We start from the raw sequence: 14797 nt of genomic DNA on the forward strand, positions 1-14797 counted from the left end.
CACCTCACACCTCACACCTCACACGGACAGAATTCAATATTACGAAGTACGGAGTATATTAGAACAATTAGTCTTGCTGAAGACGGGTCGGAGCAAGTGACGGATAATGCCACTCACAAAACGGATAGGGGGGACAAGGTGGGGGCACCCCCATGTGCTTCCCTCTCTCCTCTATTTGGGTCATTTATCAGGGAAAATGATATCCGTCACTCCAAAATGACGGATATGTGCCGTCACAAATGAGATTTTGTGATATTAGAAGCAACTCGAGAATGTTCAACAGATGACATACGTATTAACGTATCTAGAAGGATGTTGACACATTCGGACCTATGGAGTGTAATTCCTGAAAAGTTGACTGATTCTAAAACTCGTTGTAAGGCTATGTTTAGTAAAGTATTTTGGGTATTTTATTGGGTCAAATTAGCTCTATTTAAATTAAAATTTTCAATTGGTCTCCCTTGTGACGGGTTACCATTTGTGACGGATATTTTGTGAGATAAAATGGTAACAAAATGGGTTAGTGGAGAAAGGGGACCACATGAATAGTGTTGCAGAGAGAGAAAAAGTGGGTACTTTGTGAGGTAAAATGGTATCCGTCTTCAGCTTGTGACGGATATGTCATGTCTTCAATGAGAATTTGTGTAAAATTTTAGATATCTTATTTTTTTGTAAGCCTTTGACAAATAATTTATTTAACTAAATAAAGTACCTAAAATGAAATGTTAGCTAGAGTAGCATTTGAGATTTTTGATATTTGATTTGATTCGATTCAATTTTCCTTTTGTACCCTTAAATCTATACTACTCCCTCTGTACCACACCAAAGGTAACGTGGAAAAAATGGAGTATTTAAGAAAAGGTGGAAAAAGTAAGGGTAAAGAGGGAAAAAATAGAAATGAGGTATGTAATTGTGTTTAATTGTGTGTTGGTAGGTGGGTATGTAATGACATTTTGTGTAAATATCAAATAGGTATAAGGATAACTTAGTAATGTTGTGGGCCAAATAAGCAATGTTACCTTTGGTGTGGTGCGTCAGTTTATAATAAGTGTTACCTTTGGTGTGGTACGGAGGGAGTATTAAATAATTATCATAATATTTTACCTTATTTCACCAAAATCAGTTACCTTTTCAGTTAGTTTGCCAAACATTTGTTTATATAATCAGTTCCTAATTTGCAGCTCCAGTTAGTTTTTCAGTTTTTAGCTACCTTTCAGGTCCATCTACCTTTTCAGTTAGTTTTACCACCAAATAGAGCCTAAATTAGTCTTTTCTTCCGTTCCAATTATTTGTTTACTTTTTTTTTTATTCTAAAATTATTTTAATCAAAAATTAAATAATGGTTAAAATAAAAGGAGTATTTAAATTCACATCCAAATAAAGTCGGAGAATTTGCTGAATCGGAATCAACTTGACTCCACCCCATGTCGAACCGATGACATACGTATCTAGAAAATCGAGTTTTGATTTCAAGTAGATCAATTTGGATTATTTTTGGTTTAGTTGGTTTTAATGTAGCTTATTTTAAATCGAGTCAATAAGTCTAACAACCATCACGTTGGGCCAGGTAATAGTCTACTAGTGACAATTGATTCAGGTCATTTCGACTTTCGAGTTGCGTTTGAGTTATTCTATTTGGCATTATTCAAGTCTCGGAGCAAGTCACTCAAGTCCAATCTACGACTATTCTTAACAATGAGTTATGACAAAACGATTTATAAATACGAGTATTTGTTAAGCAAAAAATCAAATCGATTTCCGAAATTTGTAAAAAATTATGAATCAATTTAGTTTATTATTAATCTATTTTCTGATATTATTAACTATGATGATTATCAATTTAAAACAATCGTTGGCAGTTTATCTTTCCAACGAATGTTCAACCACAACCATGTTCGCTAGCAACAGCCAATACCAAACCAATCTAAACACACTCTTTCAGGACCTTAGGTCCAACGCAAACCGTTACGGCTACCACAACGCAACAGTCGGTGTCGGAACAAACGATGTCGTATACGGTAACTTCCTTTGCCGTGGTGACCAGAGCAATAGCAATTGTCAAGACTGTGTCACCGAGATAACAGTTACGGTCTTGCCCATTATTTATTGTCCTAACCGAAAAGTCGCTACTATATGGTACGACGAGTGTATGGTACGTTACTCGAATGAGTCATTTTTCGGTACATGGGCTGAAGATCCTGGGTGGGGAGAATCGAACGGACAAAATGTCACGGGAAATGTATCGCAATTTATGCATATAGCGAAAAATATGTTGGTAAATATTACGAGTCAGGCTGCGGGCGGGGGGTCAGATATTAAGTATGCGACGGGTGCGGTTCAGTATTCGAGTTCGGATACGGTTTATGGGTTGGTACAATGTACCCCTGACCTTAGTTACTACGATTGTAAGAAATGTTTGGTAGATATGATTGCGACATTCCCTAGTTGTAAGGGGTCTAGATTATTTTGGACTAGTTGCAATGCTCGATTTGAAATAAATCATTTTTTTGATGGGAATGTTAATGTGACGGGGACGGTCCCCCTATCATTACCACCACAGCCACCGCCAACAACACCATCACCACAGCCACCACCAATAAGAAATTCAACGGGGCCGATGATAATAAGTCGTAGTGGTATGTAAGTTATATTTGAGCTTTTATTTTTATGCGGTTGATTTGTCAATTTTTTTGGCTACATATTCCTTGTTCCGGTCATTTGTTGTCCTTTTTCATTTTGGGTGTCTCAGTCGATTATTATCCTTTCTATATTAAGAATGAACTTGAAGAGCAATTTGATACTCAACTTATTCCACTTGTCATTTAGTAATTGACCTCCTACCCTTTCCTTGGTCTTTATGCCAAAAACAAAGGACAATAATTGACTGGAACGGAGGGAGAAATTCGCATGTGAAACTACTTAGGATCAATTAGTCCATGTCATAATTTTATGAGATTTGAGGAAAAACCGCTATTTCACGTAGCGGCTTTAACCTTCGATAAAATTTTATAAGAAAAAAAAAATGAAGAACTATCAAAGCCTCTGCTTTGCAAAAATTACAATGACCGCTTACACCTGCCCTGTAACCAGGGGCGAAGGTAGCAAGGTGTAGCGGCCGCTACCCCATGTAAAAAAATATCAATAAATAAGTCGCATTTTAGTTACCCCAAATGTAATTAAGGAAAGAATAATTATAACGAAGTGCATAAGCTAAATAACAAAATAGGTGTGCTTTAGGCTCTGTTTGGTAAACAACGGATTAATATTGGTAGAAGCAAATTGTGAAAGCAGATTATAATTAGCAGATTTTGTTGACAGGTTTGACTAGTATATTCGATTAGCAGATTTTGTTAAAGGTGTTTGGTAAGTAGCAGATTTAAATTAGCAGATTATCTCAATCTTTTGTAAAATGACAAGTAAGTACATGAATTAACTATGGAATAAAGGTAAGGTTATATTTTCCTAAGGGTAAAAATGTGAATTTACTTTTTTTCCCAATCTACTCTTAGAATATGCTGGGGGGAGCAGCATATTGTAAAATAGTAGATTCGGCCCCAATCTACTATCCCAATATGCTGTTTACCAAACACCCCAAATAGCATATTGACCGGTCAAATATGCTAAAAGTCCCAAATATGCTATTTTTTTGTCAATCCGCTGTTTACCAAACACCCCCTTAGTGGTAGAAAGAATAGTGTCCATGCAAAATGATTGGGGTTCAAAACTCACTATTGTCAAATTTTTGGTTATTTTTGACTTTTTCAATGACCTTATTAAATGTTTCTTTGTTTGGAAAGGAAATCTGAAACAAATCTACAAACTTTCTTATTAAGTTATTTAATATATGTGATTTATTTTTGGTTATTAAAGGTTCAGTTCGTTACAAATTACAATATAAAAATCAAAATTATTTTTAAAAAATAATATATAAAGATAACTTGAACTATACAATGAAACCTTCAAGCTATTATAATGCGTCCATTTGATTATATATTGTTAGTTTGTAATTGAATATTTATATGTTGCATAGTACGAAATAACATTTTTGGAAATTTCAATTTTCAAATACTATAGCCATAAGAAATTTGTTACCCCAAACAAAAAATCCTGCTTTCGCCCTGCCTGTAACTAGAGCTGGCCATCAGCACGGGCTGACCCGGCCTTGGCCCGCCATTTTAGCAAAAATAAAAAATAAAATAAAATAAAATGGTAAGGCTACTTGCCACCCGCCTTAGCTTAGCCTCTAGTCTGGCCCGGGCCAAGCATATCGGCCGCCGGCCGGCCTAAGCCCGTCCCTTCCCCCTGGCCTGGCCTGGGTTTGACCAGGAGAGTCTGGCCCGTCCCCTGGTCAGCCCGGCCCGTCCCCTGGTCAGCCCGACCCGGCCCGAGTACAGGTCTACCTGTAACAAGTGGGTAAGTATCAATTTTTTTTAACAATACTAAGGACTTGTCCTTTTCGGCTTAATTTCAACCCTCATTGAGCTCACTTTAGTTCAATTCAGCCTACTTCACTTTGGCTCTATTTATCTCAGTAAATTTCAATTTAGTCCAACTTTATTCAGCTTACTTTTGTTTAGTTCAGTTCAGTTCAGCTCAGCTCAATTCAATTCAGCTTAACTTTATTTAGCCTAAAAGAACATGGCCTAAGTCTAATATGAGGTTTACGGTTGAATTGGAAACATGTACAATGCGAATTTACAACTTCCATGTACAATGAAATTGTGCAGGTAAAAACAAAACATCAACTAATAAGGCGATCGCAATTGCTGTTGTTTTGGCTCTTCTTGGAGCTGGATTATTTGCGATAACCTTCTATTTTATTATTAGACGATGTAAGAGTAAGAAGATTGATGATGATACTCATGAAACTGGTATGAAATCTCTCATATATAGTCCCATTGTGAGACATTGTTATTGTTCAAAGTTCAATGTTAAAATCAATTTACTATAGAACAATTCTACACTTGAGCCTCTTAAAATCTAGAAAGTATATTACACGGAATAGCAAGGACGGTTGACCCTTCTCTTAATAATAAGAAATTTGAAAATTTGTGTTCACATTTTCTATTTTTTGTATAGTTTATATTATTGTTTCAATAGTTCGCTCATGATAAAATTCGGTTCGCTCTAACTATAAATCCTTATTCATGTTTTATACATACATATATAAACTATAATGTTTATTCCTAATAACTGGAAATTAATACATCTTTATAGTTTTTGTTTGATCAACTAACATATGCCTATTTTTGGGTGTGATGGAATAATTGAAGAGGATCTCATAACTCGCGAGTCATTGCTATATACTATGGCAACCCTAGAGACAGCAACAAATGGTTTTTCGAATGAGAACAAGTTGGGTCAAGGTGGATTTGGTAGCGTTTATAAGGTAATTGTTTACAAGAATTTTGACACGTGTTTTCTTATAAAAAGGTGGTAACATGTCTAGTTTGATTGAAGCATGTGTCAAAAATTCAAATGTACAATATTCTTCGACTCAATTAAAGGATGCGGACTGGAAATCGAGGATTAAAAAAATCTAAACATATTTCAAAAATTTAAATAAAAAACAACACACGGTGTCGGTTTAGGGCAAATTGCCAAGGCTCGATTGAACCCGGAATTGTCTAAACTTTATTTACTTCTCCTTTTGTCATTATCTTAAAAGTTTTTTTTTGATATAATCTTGTCACTATTAATTGTAGTTGTACACAGGGTACGTTACCAAATGGGGAAGAAGTGGCGGTGAAAAGATTGTCTAGAAGCTCACATCAAGGCGCACAAGAATTTAAGAATGAGATCTTATTAGTAGCCCAACTTCACCATAAGAATTTGTCTAGGTTGTTAGGGTTTGCTTTGAACCAAAAAGAAAACCTATTGGTTTATGAGTATGTGCCTAACAAAAGCCTTGACAACTTTGTTTTCGGTAATTCACTTGGACTTGTATGTTTTCCTCGTTGGTGCTTGTTGATCTGGTATTACATCGGTTTTATTACTGATTAAAATCTCCTATCTATAAAAAGACTAAGTAAGACTCCAACTTTTACACCGAAAATACAGTACCTAGAATTGGGACTATTTTTTGTAATGTATTCGATAAGTATGCGGCGCTACATATATATGAACCTAAGTTATTAAACTATATATACAAATTTCAAAAGCTCAAAATTTGTACAAAGTTTAAATAATGAGGAAAATTTGGCTCCACACATTCTATGATTGAGAATTTATTGACTTTTATGATAAAAAAAAATTGTAGCTGAAAATATATTATTAGTAAATATTTAAATGATAGTATTATCAACCAAATTCCTCAATTTTCTTGACTAATTTTATCTATACGATTATACCGTGCATACATTGCAAATGATCTATACTAGTGTAACTACAATTTATATCATTTTCTGCAGCGAGTTAACTTTCGGAAGACTTATCTCTTTCTATTGTGTCCAATTGGACATATTTTAGAAAAACCCAATATTTATTTTTTTTTGAGTAAAAGATCAATTTCATTATTATTATTAATAATAATAATAATAATAATAATAATAATAATATGTCATACAAGAATTGCAACAAAAATTAAAATTAACTGAATACAAATTTGCTCATATAATCACATTACATAAATTTTGTGATTCGTTGTATGTTTCAGATCCTGCAAAACAAGGACAATTAAGGTGGAGATTGCGTTACAAGATTATTCAGGGAATTGCGAAAGGAATGCTTTATCTTCATCAAGACTCGGGTTTAAAAATTATACATAGAGATTTGAAGGCTAGCAACATATTATTGGATGCAAAAATGAATCCTAAAATTGCTGATTTTGGTTTGGCAAGGATGTTTGATTATGACAAGTCCCGGAGCAGCACAAGCAGAGTTGTTGGAACATAGTGAGTACCGTTTATGTGTCTCAAGTATTTTTTATTTTTTATTTTTTTTAGATTGAAACACAGATTGGTAAATGTCGAAATTTGTGGCTCCAACCTATTTGCGATCGATCACGTATGTAGAAATTTACCACTATAATTTTGAAAACCTACCCTACTTCGTATTACTTTAATCCTATATCTTACAGTATAATGTTTAAATTTTTTTTAGCTACAAATTACCCCATAATTTATGAACTATGTGTATATCAACCCCTTACGTTTAACTTGTAGCAAATTAACCCCATAACTTTTCAAAAATGCGCAGTTAAGCACAAATCAAGTTTTTTACCAATTTTTAAACTAAAACCTATCGTTTTCTATTATAAAAATAACGGATTTTCTAACATATGTTCTTATGCCCTTAGGGCACATGATAATAAATTAATTAGGGAAAGCTTGTTGAAAATATATCATAACAAATTAGAGTTGAAACTCATATTTACCATAGTAAGTGATATAATGTTGAAAATCTTTCCCTACTTAAAGCTTCTTATCATGTGCCCTCAGGGCACATATTAGAAAAACCATTATAAATATATTTCTTAAATAATTAAGTATAATATTTACATATACAACAAAAAATGCGAACCAATTTTAGTACAAATAAAAATTTGGTCATGTAACTTTTCATTGTAACATTATTAACAATTCTCATATTAGGAACATGTTTTTTTAATAAATAAGAATTTTAGGATTAAAATATAATCAATAATTTTGATTTTCAATAATTGTAAAATATTTAATTAACAAATTTTATTCTTAAAATTAAGATATGTGGTTAATTGCACATTAAGAGAAATTTATGGGTTGATTTGCTATATTTATAAGGTAGGGGGCTTGATTGCACATAGTATTAAACTTATGGGGTGATTTACTATATTTTCTTTTTTTTTTTACATAGTATACAGTTCAGAAAATTTATCACTCGCATAGTCACATATATTAATGTTCTCTACGGTATTAGTGGCTACATGTCTCCGGAATATGCTACGCGTGGGATATACTCGACGAAATCAGATGTGTACAGCTACGGCATATTGATTTTAGAGATCATTAGTGGCAAGATAAATTCCGCATTTCCTGAAGAAAGTTACGGTGAAACTCTCGTCATCTATGTAAGTTAAATAATTCTCCCGTAGAACGGTTTTACAAAAAAATCATTTTATTGATGCCCTTATCATGGAAAAGCGATGGTTGTGGAAATTATTTTAATGAGATTATTTGGGTAAAATATAAAGCGATGGTTGTGGAAGTTATTTTAATGAGATTATTTGGGTAAAATATTTTCTGGTTTTACACTAACACTTTATAAAACGGTTTTACATTGAAAGGGGGAGTAATTCATTAATCCCTTATAACATTAATTAACAGGCTTGGAAGTTATGGCAAGAGGGTAAATCCTTGGAGTTTGTTGACGCAAGCATAAGAGATTCATGCTCTAGACATGAAGTGATGAGATGTGTGCAGCTAGGTTTATTGTGTGTTCAAAAGGCAGTCGAGGCAAGGCCGACAATGGCCACGGTGGTCCTGACATTGGAGAGTAACACTATTACTCTTCCAGTACCTAGAGAACCTGGTTTCTTCAACAAGACTATTATAGGAGATTCGGACATTGGCAATGACATTATAATAGTTCATTCGTCAAATGATGTATCTGTGAGTGAAATTGAACCTAGGTAGTTCGATGAAAAGTCTTCAATAAATTGCTAGATAGCTTGAATGAGATTTATATATACAAATTGTTTTATAGGACGTTCTTTTTATGTGACCAGTTCAATTACAAATTTACGATAAACACAAATAAAAACTGATAGTTCCTGTATAAAATTATATTACACAAGTGTATTGTAAAATTGAAGGATAGTTTATCTAAATAAACTCACTAGAATAACGGTCACGTCCACCACTTTTTCATGATAAAGACGTCAAGGTCTTTGTTGTATGATTTTACAATGTCTTATTATAAAACTGTTCTATAAAAGACTTAATAAAAAAATTACAAGGTGTGAGATTTTAATTTTATTTTCATTGCCTAAACCATATATTTAAATTAATTGGTTGTGGTGTATTGTTGGGGTTGTAACTCAAGTTCCACATTGGAAAAGAATTTGAGTCTTGTCTAGGTTATAAGAGATACCATCACTAAATTATTATGCGGTATTTTGGGAAAGAACCCAAAAATAAAATCGTACGAGCTTGTTCCAATGTGAACAATATCATAGTAATGTGACGACGTGGTAGAAACGGCTATTTCTTATTAAGTTTGTCTTACTGTAGGATGTTAACTTGGACTTATTATGAACGGTTCATGAGTTTAATGGGCCATGATAGAAAAGCATTTGGACGTATAAAAACAGTGAGTACATAATTATTGATATCGATAGATTACGAACCGAGATTCTCTCTATTACTTATCAATGGACACGATTAAAGGGTGTTTATTGGTCCAGGATCGGATCATACCGCCATACCGGACTGACCAAATGGCAAATTCTCTGGACCGAAACCATATAAGGGTTAAAAGGTGGACAAACGATTGGACCATATTAATATTGGTCCGGTCCGATCTGGACCAGAAAAATGCGTGGACCGGACCAACTGGACCAAAATGAACCAAATATGATTGTCATTAACATGGTTTAGCATATAAAATTAGAAGTCGAGAATTTCGTAACGATCAAAATAAAAAACATTATCTTGTTACTATATTTAAGTAAATAATTACACATCCTATTATACTTGTAAACAAAGTAGATAATTAAATCAATAATATTACAATTTTAAAGAATCTATTCTTATACAAGTTCGGTTTATAGTCTGGTCCGCGGTCCATTCAGTTTAGTCCAGAACCTGGCCGAAAATCAAAGTAGAGTAAATAGGTGGATCGTGGACCGGATCAAATAAAATTCGGTCCGACCCAAATGGTCAGGTCATGTTTGGTCTTTTGTCCGGACCATTGAGTGAAAACCCATATTAAGTCCGGGGATAAAACAAAGGGGTCCGAATTTGATTTAGACACTTCAATGTCCACTTCAATTTTATGCAATCGTGATAAATCTAAACTACAAATTTTTTTCATCAAATTAATTCCTACTTATTAATAGATACAGTAATAGAGAGGAGGCGGCGGTATGCCGGTACTAGGTGGTTATATTTTATCAAAAACTTCTTACAAAAAGGGAGAGGGATAAGGTGGGGTATCACCCCCATGTGCTTCCTTACTCACCTCTCATGAGTATTTTGTGAGACCGTCTTTAATGAGATTTTGAGATATTTTATATGGTAATTATATTTTACGTAGTAATTGATCTGGGACTATGTCTGCGGCAATACTCAGTCAGTAGGCACTATCATATCGGGGGAAAATCCTCTCCAGTACCCTCTTCTATCCAATACTTTCCAATAGCTTTTGAGGGTTCAGATTTGTTTCGAGACAATGTAATGGTTAACTGTTTTGAGGAGATGTAATGACAACAACACATTCCTCAAGCTAGCCGTTGGAAAAAATACAATTCACACTCAAAGCTAGCTGTTGCAAAGGATACATTCACACTTGTAATTGCTGTAAATAAGGCAACGGATTATTGCCCTTTCCTTTCTTAGCTTATTACTTTATTTCCTGCCATTCATTTGTACATGTATAAATAGCATAGGTTGTATTCATTCAAGGACAGATTCATTCAATATCATATAATAAGATGCAATATTCCTCAAAGCTTAATAAGATGTAGACGTAATAATAATTTTAATTTAGGATTTTTAACATGTTTAGGTGCTAATTAAAGAAACTCCATTTATATTATTGTATTAGAGGAAATGGAAAGTAATGGAGGGGAAAATAATGAAGGGGATCCTATCTCTATGTCTCCTAAGAGACGGTCTCTTAATAAATTTATCGAGGAACAATTTTACAATTTTAAGAAAAAATTGTATTAAAGTTAATAAAATAGTTACAAATCATGATTAAATATAAAATGCGTACATCTATGTAAGTAGTACGAAATTACCATATCACGATCAACAATAAAAAATCAAGAAAAACAAATAAATGAGTACGAAATATTGGTCTCTCAATAATTTAGTGAAAGACATCTCTCCTAAGTTTTGGTGCGCATATCATATACTGCGTACAATATAGAATGGAGAATTGGAGATTTTCTCTCGTTATATCACAATCATACTTTTGAAATTTCTTGTGAATCCAAGACCAATAGATACGTCAAAGTCGTTTTAATTTCTAAACGTTTAGGGTATTAAAGGAAAAAAATAAACTATCGTGTTAGAAATTATCCTTTCGAGAATTCTCCTTGAAAGATCGAACGCAATTTAATGGGCCGACTTCCTCCCAAGTTTGATTTTTTTCATTCGCAAAGAGTCGGGAATAAAGCAATCTTCTTCTGAGATGCGAAGCGCAATTTAATGGGTTGACCCCTCCCAAGTTTGATTTTTTCATTCGCAAGAGTCAGGAATCGGGGCAATCTCCTTCGGGGTACTGAAGGCAATTTAATGGGTTGAGTCAGGAATCGGGGCAATCTCCTTTGGGGTACTGAAGGCAATTTAATGGGTTGACCCCTCCCAAGTTTGATTTTTTCAATCGCAGGAGTCAGGAATCGAACATCTGACCACTTGTTTAAGAGATGAGAGTCCTTACCACTCACACCAACCAACTGATTAACAATATTTAACTCTATGATGCTAAAGGATGCATTCGATACATTGAGAAGAATAATATTTTACCGGGTATATTAAGATTGAAACGGTTAGACGGATATAGAATTGAATATTACGGAGTATATTACAAGCAAAAGCTGGAGAATGTTCAACAGTTGATACGAACGTATCTAGAAAGTTGTTGACATACTCGGATCAGTAAGGATTCTTTGTCTCACTTTTACATCTCATTGTGTGTGTCACTTCACTCACCTTTTCACAAATCACTTGCTGCAAAATAAAATATTGAAATAATTATATTAACTTGTTGATGTATTACGAGGTGATTGGAGTGCAAGGGCGGCCAATGAGTTTGGGAGACCCTGCTCCGAATATTAAGTAGAGGCCCCAAAACTAAAATTAAATTACCATTTACTTGGGGTCCTAAACGAAGATTATTGATCACCGTTCACTGACTCATAGTAATTGATCATCATCGTACATTTATACGAAGCAAAAGAAAAAAAAGGAAATTTTGGATAAAGGAAATGCTAAGATATATTTTAGGCATTTGTAAAAAAAAAAAATTATAAAATAAAACAGTCTCACTATATGAAACAATCCATTTTTTATAAAATAACTATTCATTTAATGCTAATAAATGATTTGTTTTTACTCAATAAAACCGTCTCACAATATAAGACCGTCTTATACAATAATTACTGTAAAAAGTTGATAGATAAAATTTTCACAAAAAAAAGAATACAAAAATCAAGAATGGTAAAAATATCTTTAAAAATTCTGACTGGTGTGTACTAGTGTACTATTACCGTGTATTCTATGAACCAATTAAATAATAATAAAAAAAATGAATTTGGGGAAAGGAGGAAACAAAAAAGTAGGAACAGTAGATACACTGATGCATGACTGCATGTATCATACGACATACACTGAGTAATAATATTTGATTGTTGGTAAGAATTGGGCTCAAAATTTTGGGGCCCTATTTTTCCTTGGGCCCCGGTGCAAAGAGCTGAAAATGCTCTACCTCTTGATTGCCCACATGTTGGAGTGACACACACAAATTGGGACACCAAATGGAACAGAGAATCCCCACTCCACTCGCAATGAGTAGATTATACAACCTGATGTATGAAGTTGTATGATGTAGAATCCGAGCTGTGTACTAAAGTTTTTGAGTTTTGTTTAGAAGAATCTGAGTTATTGTGACACCCCGTGATAAAGCGGAAAATATAACTAATAAATTAAAGCGGAAATTTATGAAATTTTAAAAACTTTTAAATTACTAGTTAAAGATTAACACGCAGGTGCCAAAAGAAATGAAACAAATACTATAATAGACAAACTTAGGTTATTACAACCCAAGTCTAGAAAGCGGGGAAAAGATAACAACAAATAATAATGATAGTACAATAATAATAATATATAATAATAATGATAATATTATATAATAATAGTATGTAAGATATTTAAAAGTAGAGTGTAAGAGGTAGGTGGGCGTGTTGTCGATTTTCGATTGGTCCGCGTTTAGAGTAGGTACAAAGTGAAATGTGACGGTCTAATGTTAGACGGAAATTAAGACGGAGATTATTATTATTACTGTCACTATTACTGTCCGACCAAAAATATGTATACATTTATTCTTATTTAAATTATGCCTCAAGAATATAATTTAATAATACGTATTTTTATAAAAATGAGCTTTTATATAATACGTTTATAAAAATCGTGTTCGACATAAAATTAATTAAATTGAATAATTCAAAAATATAAAATAAAGTAATCAAACGGTTTAATAAATTTTAAATGTCAAGATGGGAAATTCGCGGGTGTTACAATCACCCCATCTTTTAAAAAGTTTCGTCCTCGAAACTTGAAAGTAGAAATGAAAGGTTATATAAAATAAAACTGAAATTTTGGAATCGGTAACCAAAACATTGAAAAGGTTACTTATCGTAAGAATTAAAATTCTTTCAAAAGTTTCAAATGAAATTTTCCGACAGAACCAGATCGAAAGGTAAATCATTGGTAAAAATACTTTCAAAAACATTAACGAAGAGTTTTCAAAAGTATAAGTCTCATTCATGGAACGAAATTGTTCTTGTCGTGCACACAAGAACGCTAACTTTCCAAGTCAAAGACAGATTTAAAACCAAGTCAATTCGCCGATAAGCGTAGAACAAGTTATCAAACGTCTCCAATAACGAGTTCTAACATCCGATCAACATCAAAATCAAAAGAGAAAGATAATCTACTCAAATTTTCTTTTGCAAAAGTCAAATAGAAGTTGAAAGATTCATTATTGATCTTCAAAAAGGAGTCAATTTCTGAAAATATAGTATTAAACTTGGACAAAGAAGTCATAAATAGATCAAAGTTAACAGAAATTGGATAAAATTTAAAGAAATCTCGGGTTTAGCAATTAAAATCATGATAAATAAGTTTATATTCAAGAAGAAATAGGGAATTGAATCAAATTTTCATTTCCAAATCTTTAAAATAGGTAAGGTTTACAAAAGTAACATAAACTTTTAACACCGAATCAAAACTGGTAGCTTGAAAGCTTAGAAATTGAATAAAGTAACTTAGACATCATAGATATCGGTATGCAAAAAGGATTCAACTTAACTAATCAGAAGAGCTATGATGAATTTCCTAGGGGTCAAAGTCAAAGTAAGGTCAACAAGGATGTAAAAGATGGAGTTTCATAAGTTACCAACATCAAATTTTAAGGAGGAGCATGATGAAGCGAGAAAAGGAGGTATGAACGGTAATGCTTAAGGTCAAAGAAGAGAGGGAATTAGACAACAAGGAAACGCCAGGTACTCAAACCTCAAACAACAACATCATCCTAGTCGGTTCCGAAAAACTTCTTATCAATAAAACTTATAACTACAACACTCCCAAGGATTTCCTCAAAACACTTATGTTACTTCATCCTAAGTCATTTCTTGAAACAAGGTACTTCACAAAAAGTGTGATTTCACCACTCTAAATCCTCACACATCTACAAACCATCTCCATGAGGTCGAGGTCAAAACTCCTAACAAAGCTACAATCATATCCAACTAGTGTCAACTATGAGTTCCTCAAAATGGTACCTCAATCAAAATCCAAATTCAAAAGTTCTTTTGCACATTCTATCATCCCAAAGAGATCTTCTCATACTCTTGAAACCTAAAGCCTAAACGGTG

At 33.3% G+C, this 14797-nt stretch overlaps 1 protein-coding gene across 1 annotated transcript; it reads left to right on the top strand.

The window, feature by feature from the left end:
* The first annotated feature begins 1774 nt into the window (after positions 1 to 1774).
* On the top strand, positions 1775 to 8612 carry LOC141590601 (cysteine-rich receptor-like protein kinase 15). Its single transcript, XM_074411177.1, has 7 exons — positions 1775 to 2636; positions 4728 to 4871; positions 5274 to 5389; positions 5716 to 5926; positions 6656 to 6893; positions 7897 to 8047; positions 8304 to 8612. The coding sequence occupies exons 1-7, from the start codon at positions 1778 to 1780 to the stop codon at positions 8610 to 8612; spliced, it is 2028 nt and encodes a 675-aa protein (XP_074267278.1). The 5' UTR covers positions 1775 to 1777.
* Positions 8613 to 14797: the final 6185 nt, after the last annotated feature.

This window comes from Silene latifolia, chromosome 7 (genome assembly GCF_048544455.1).
Source record: "Silene latifolia isolate original U9 population chromosome 7, ASM4854445v1, whole genome shotgun sequence".
NCBI classification, from domain to species: domain Eukaryota; kingdom Viridiplantae; phylum Streptophyta; class Magnoliopsida; order Caryophyllales; family Caryophyllaceae; genus Silene; species Silene latifolia.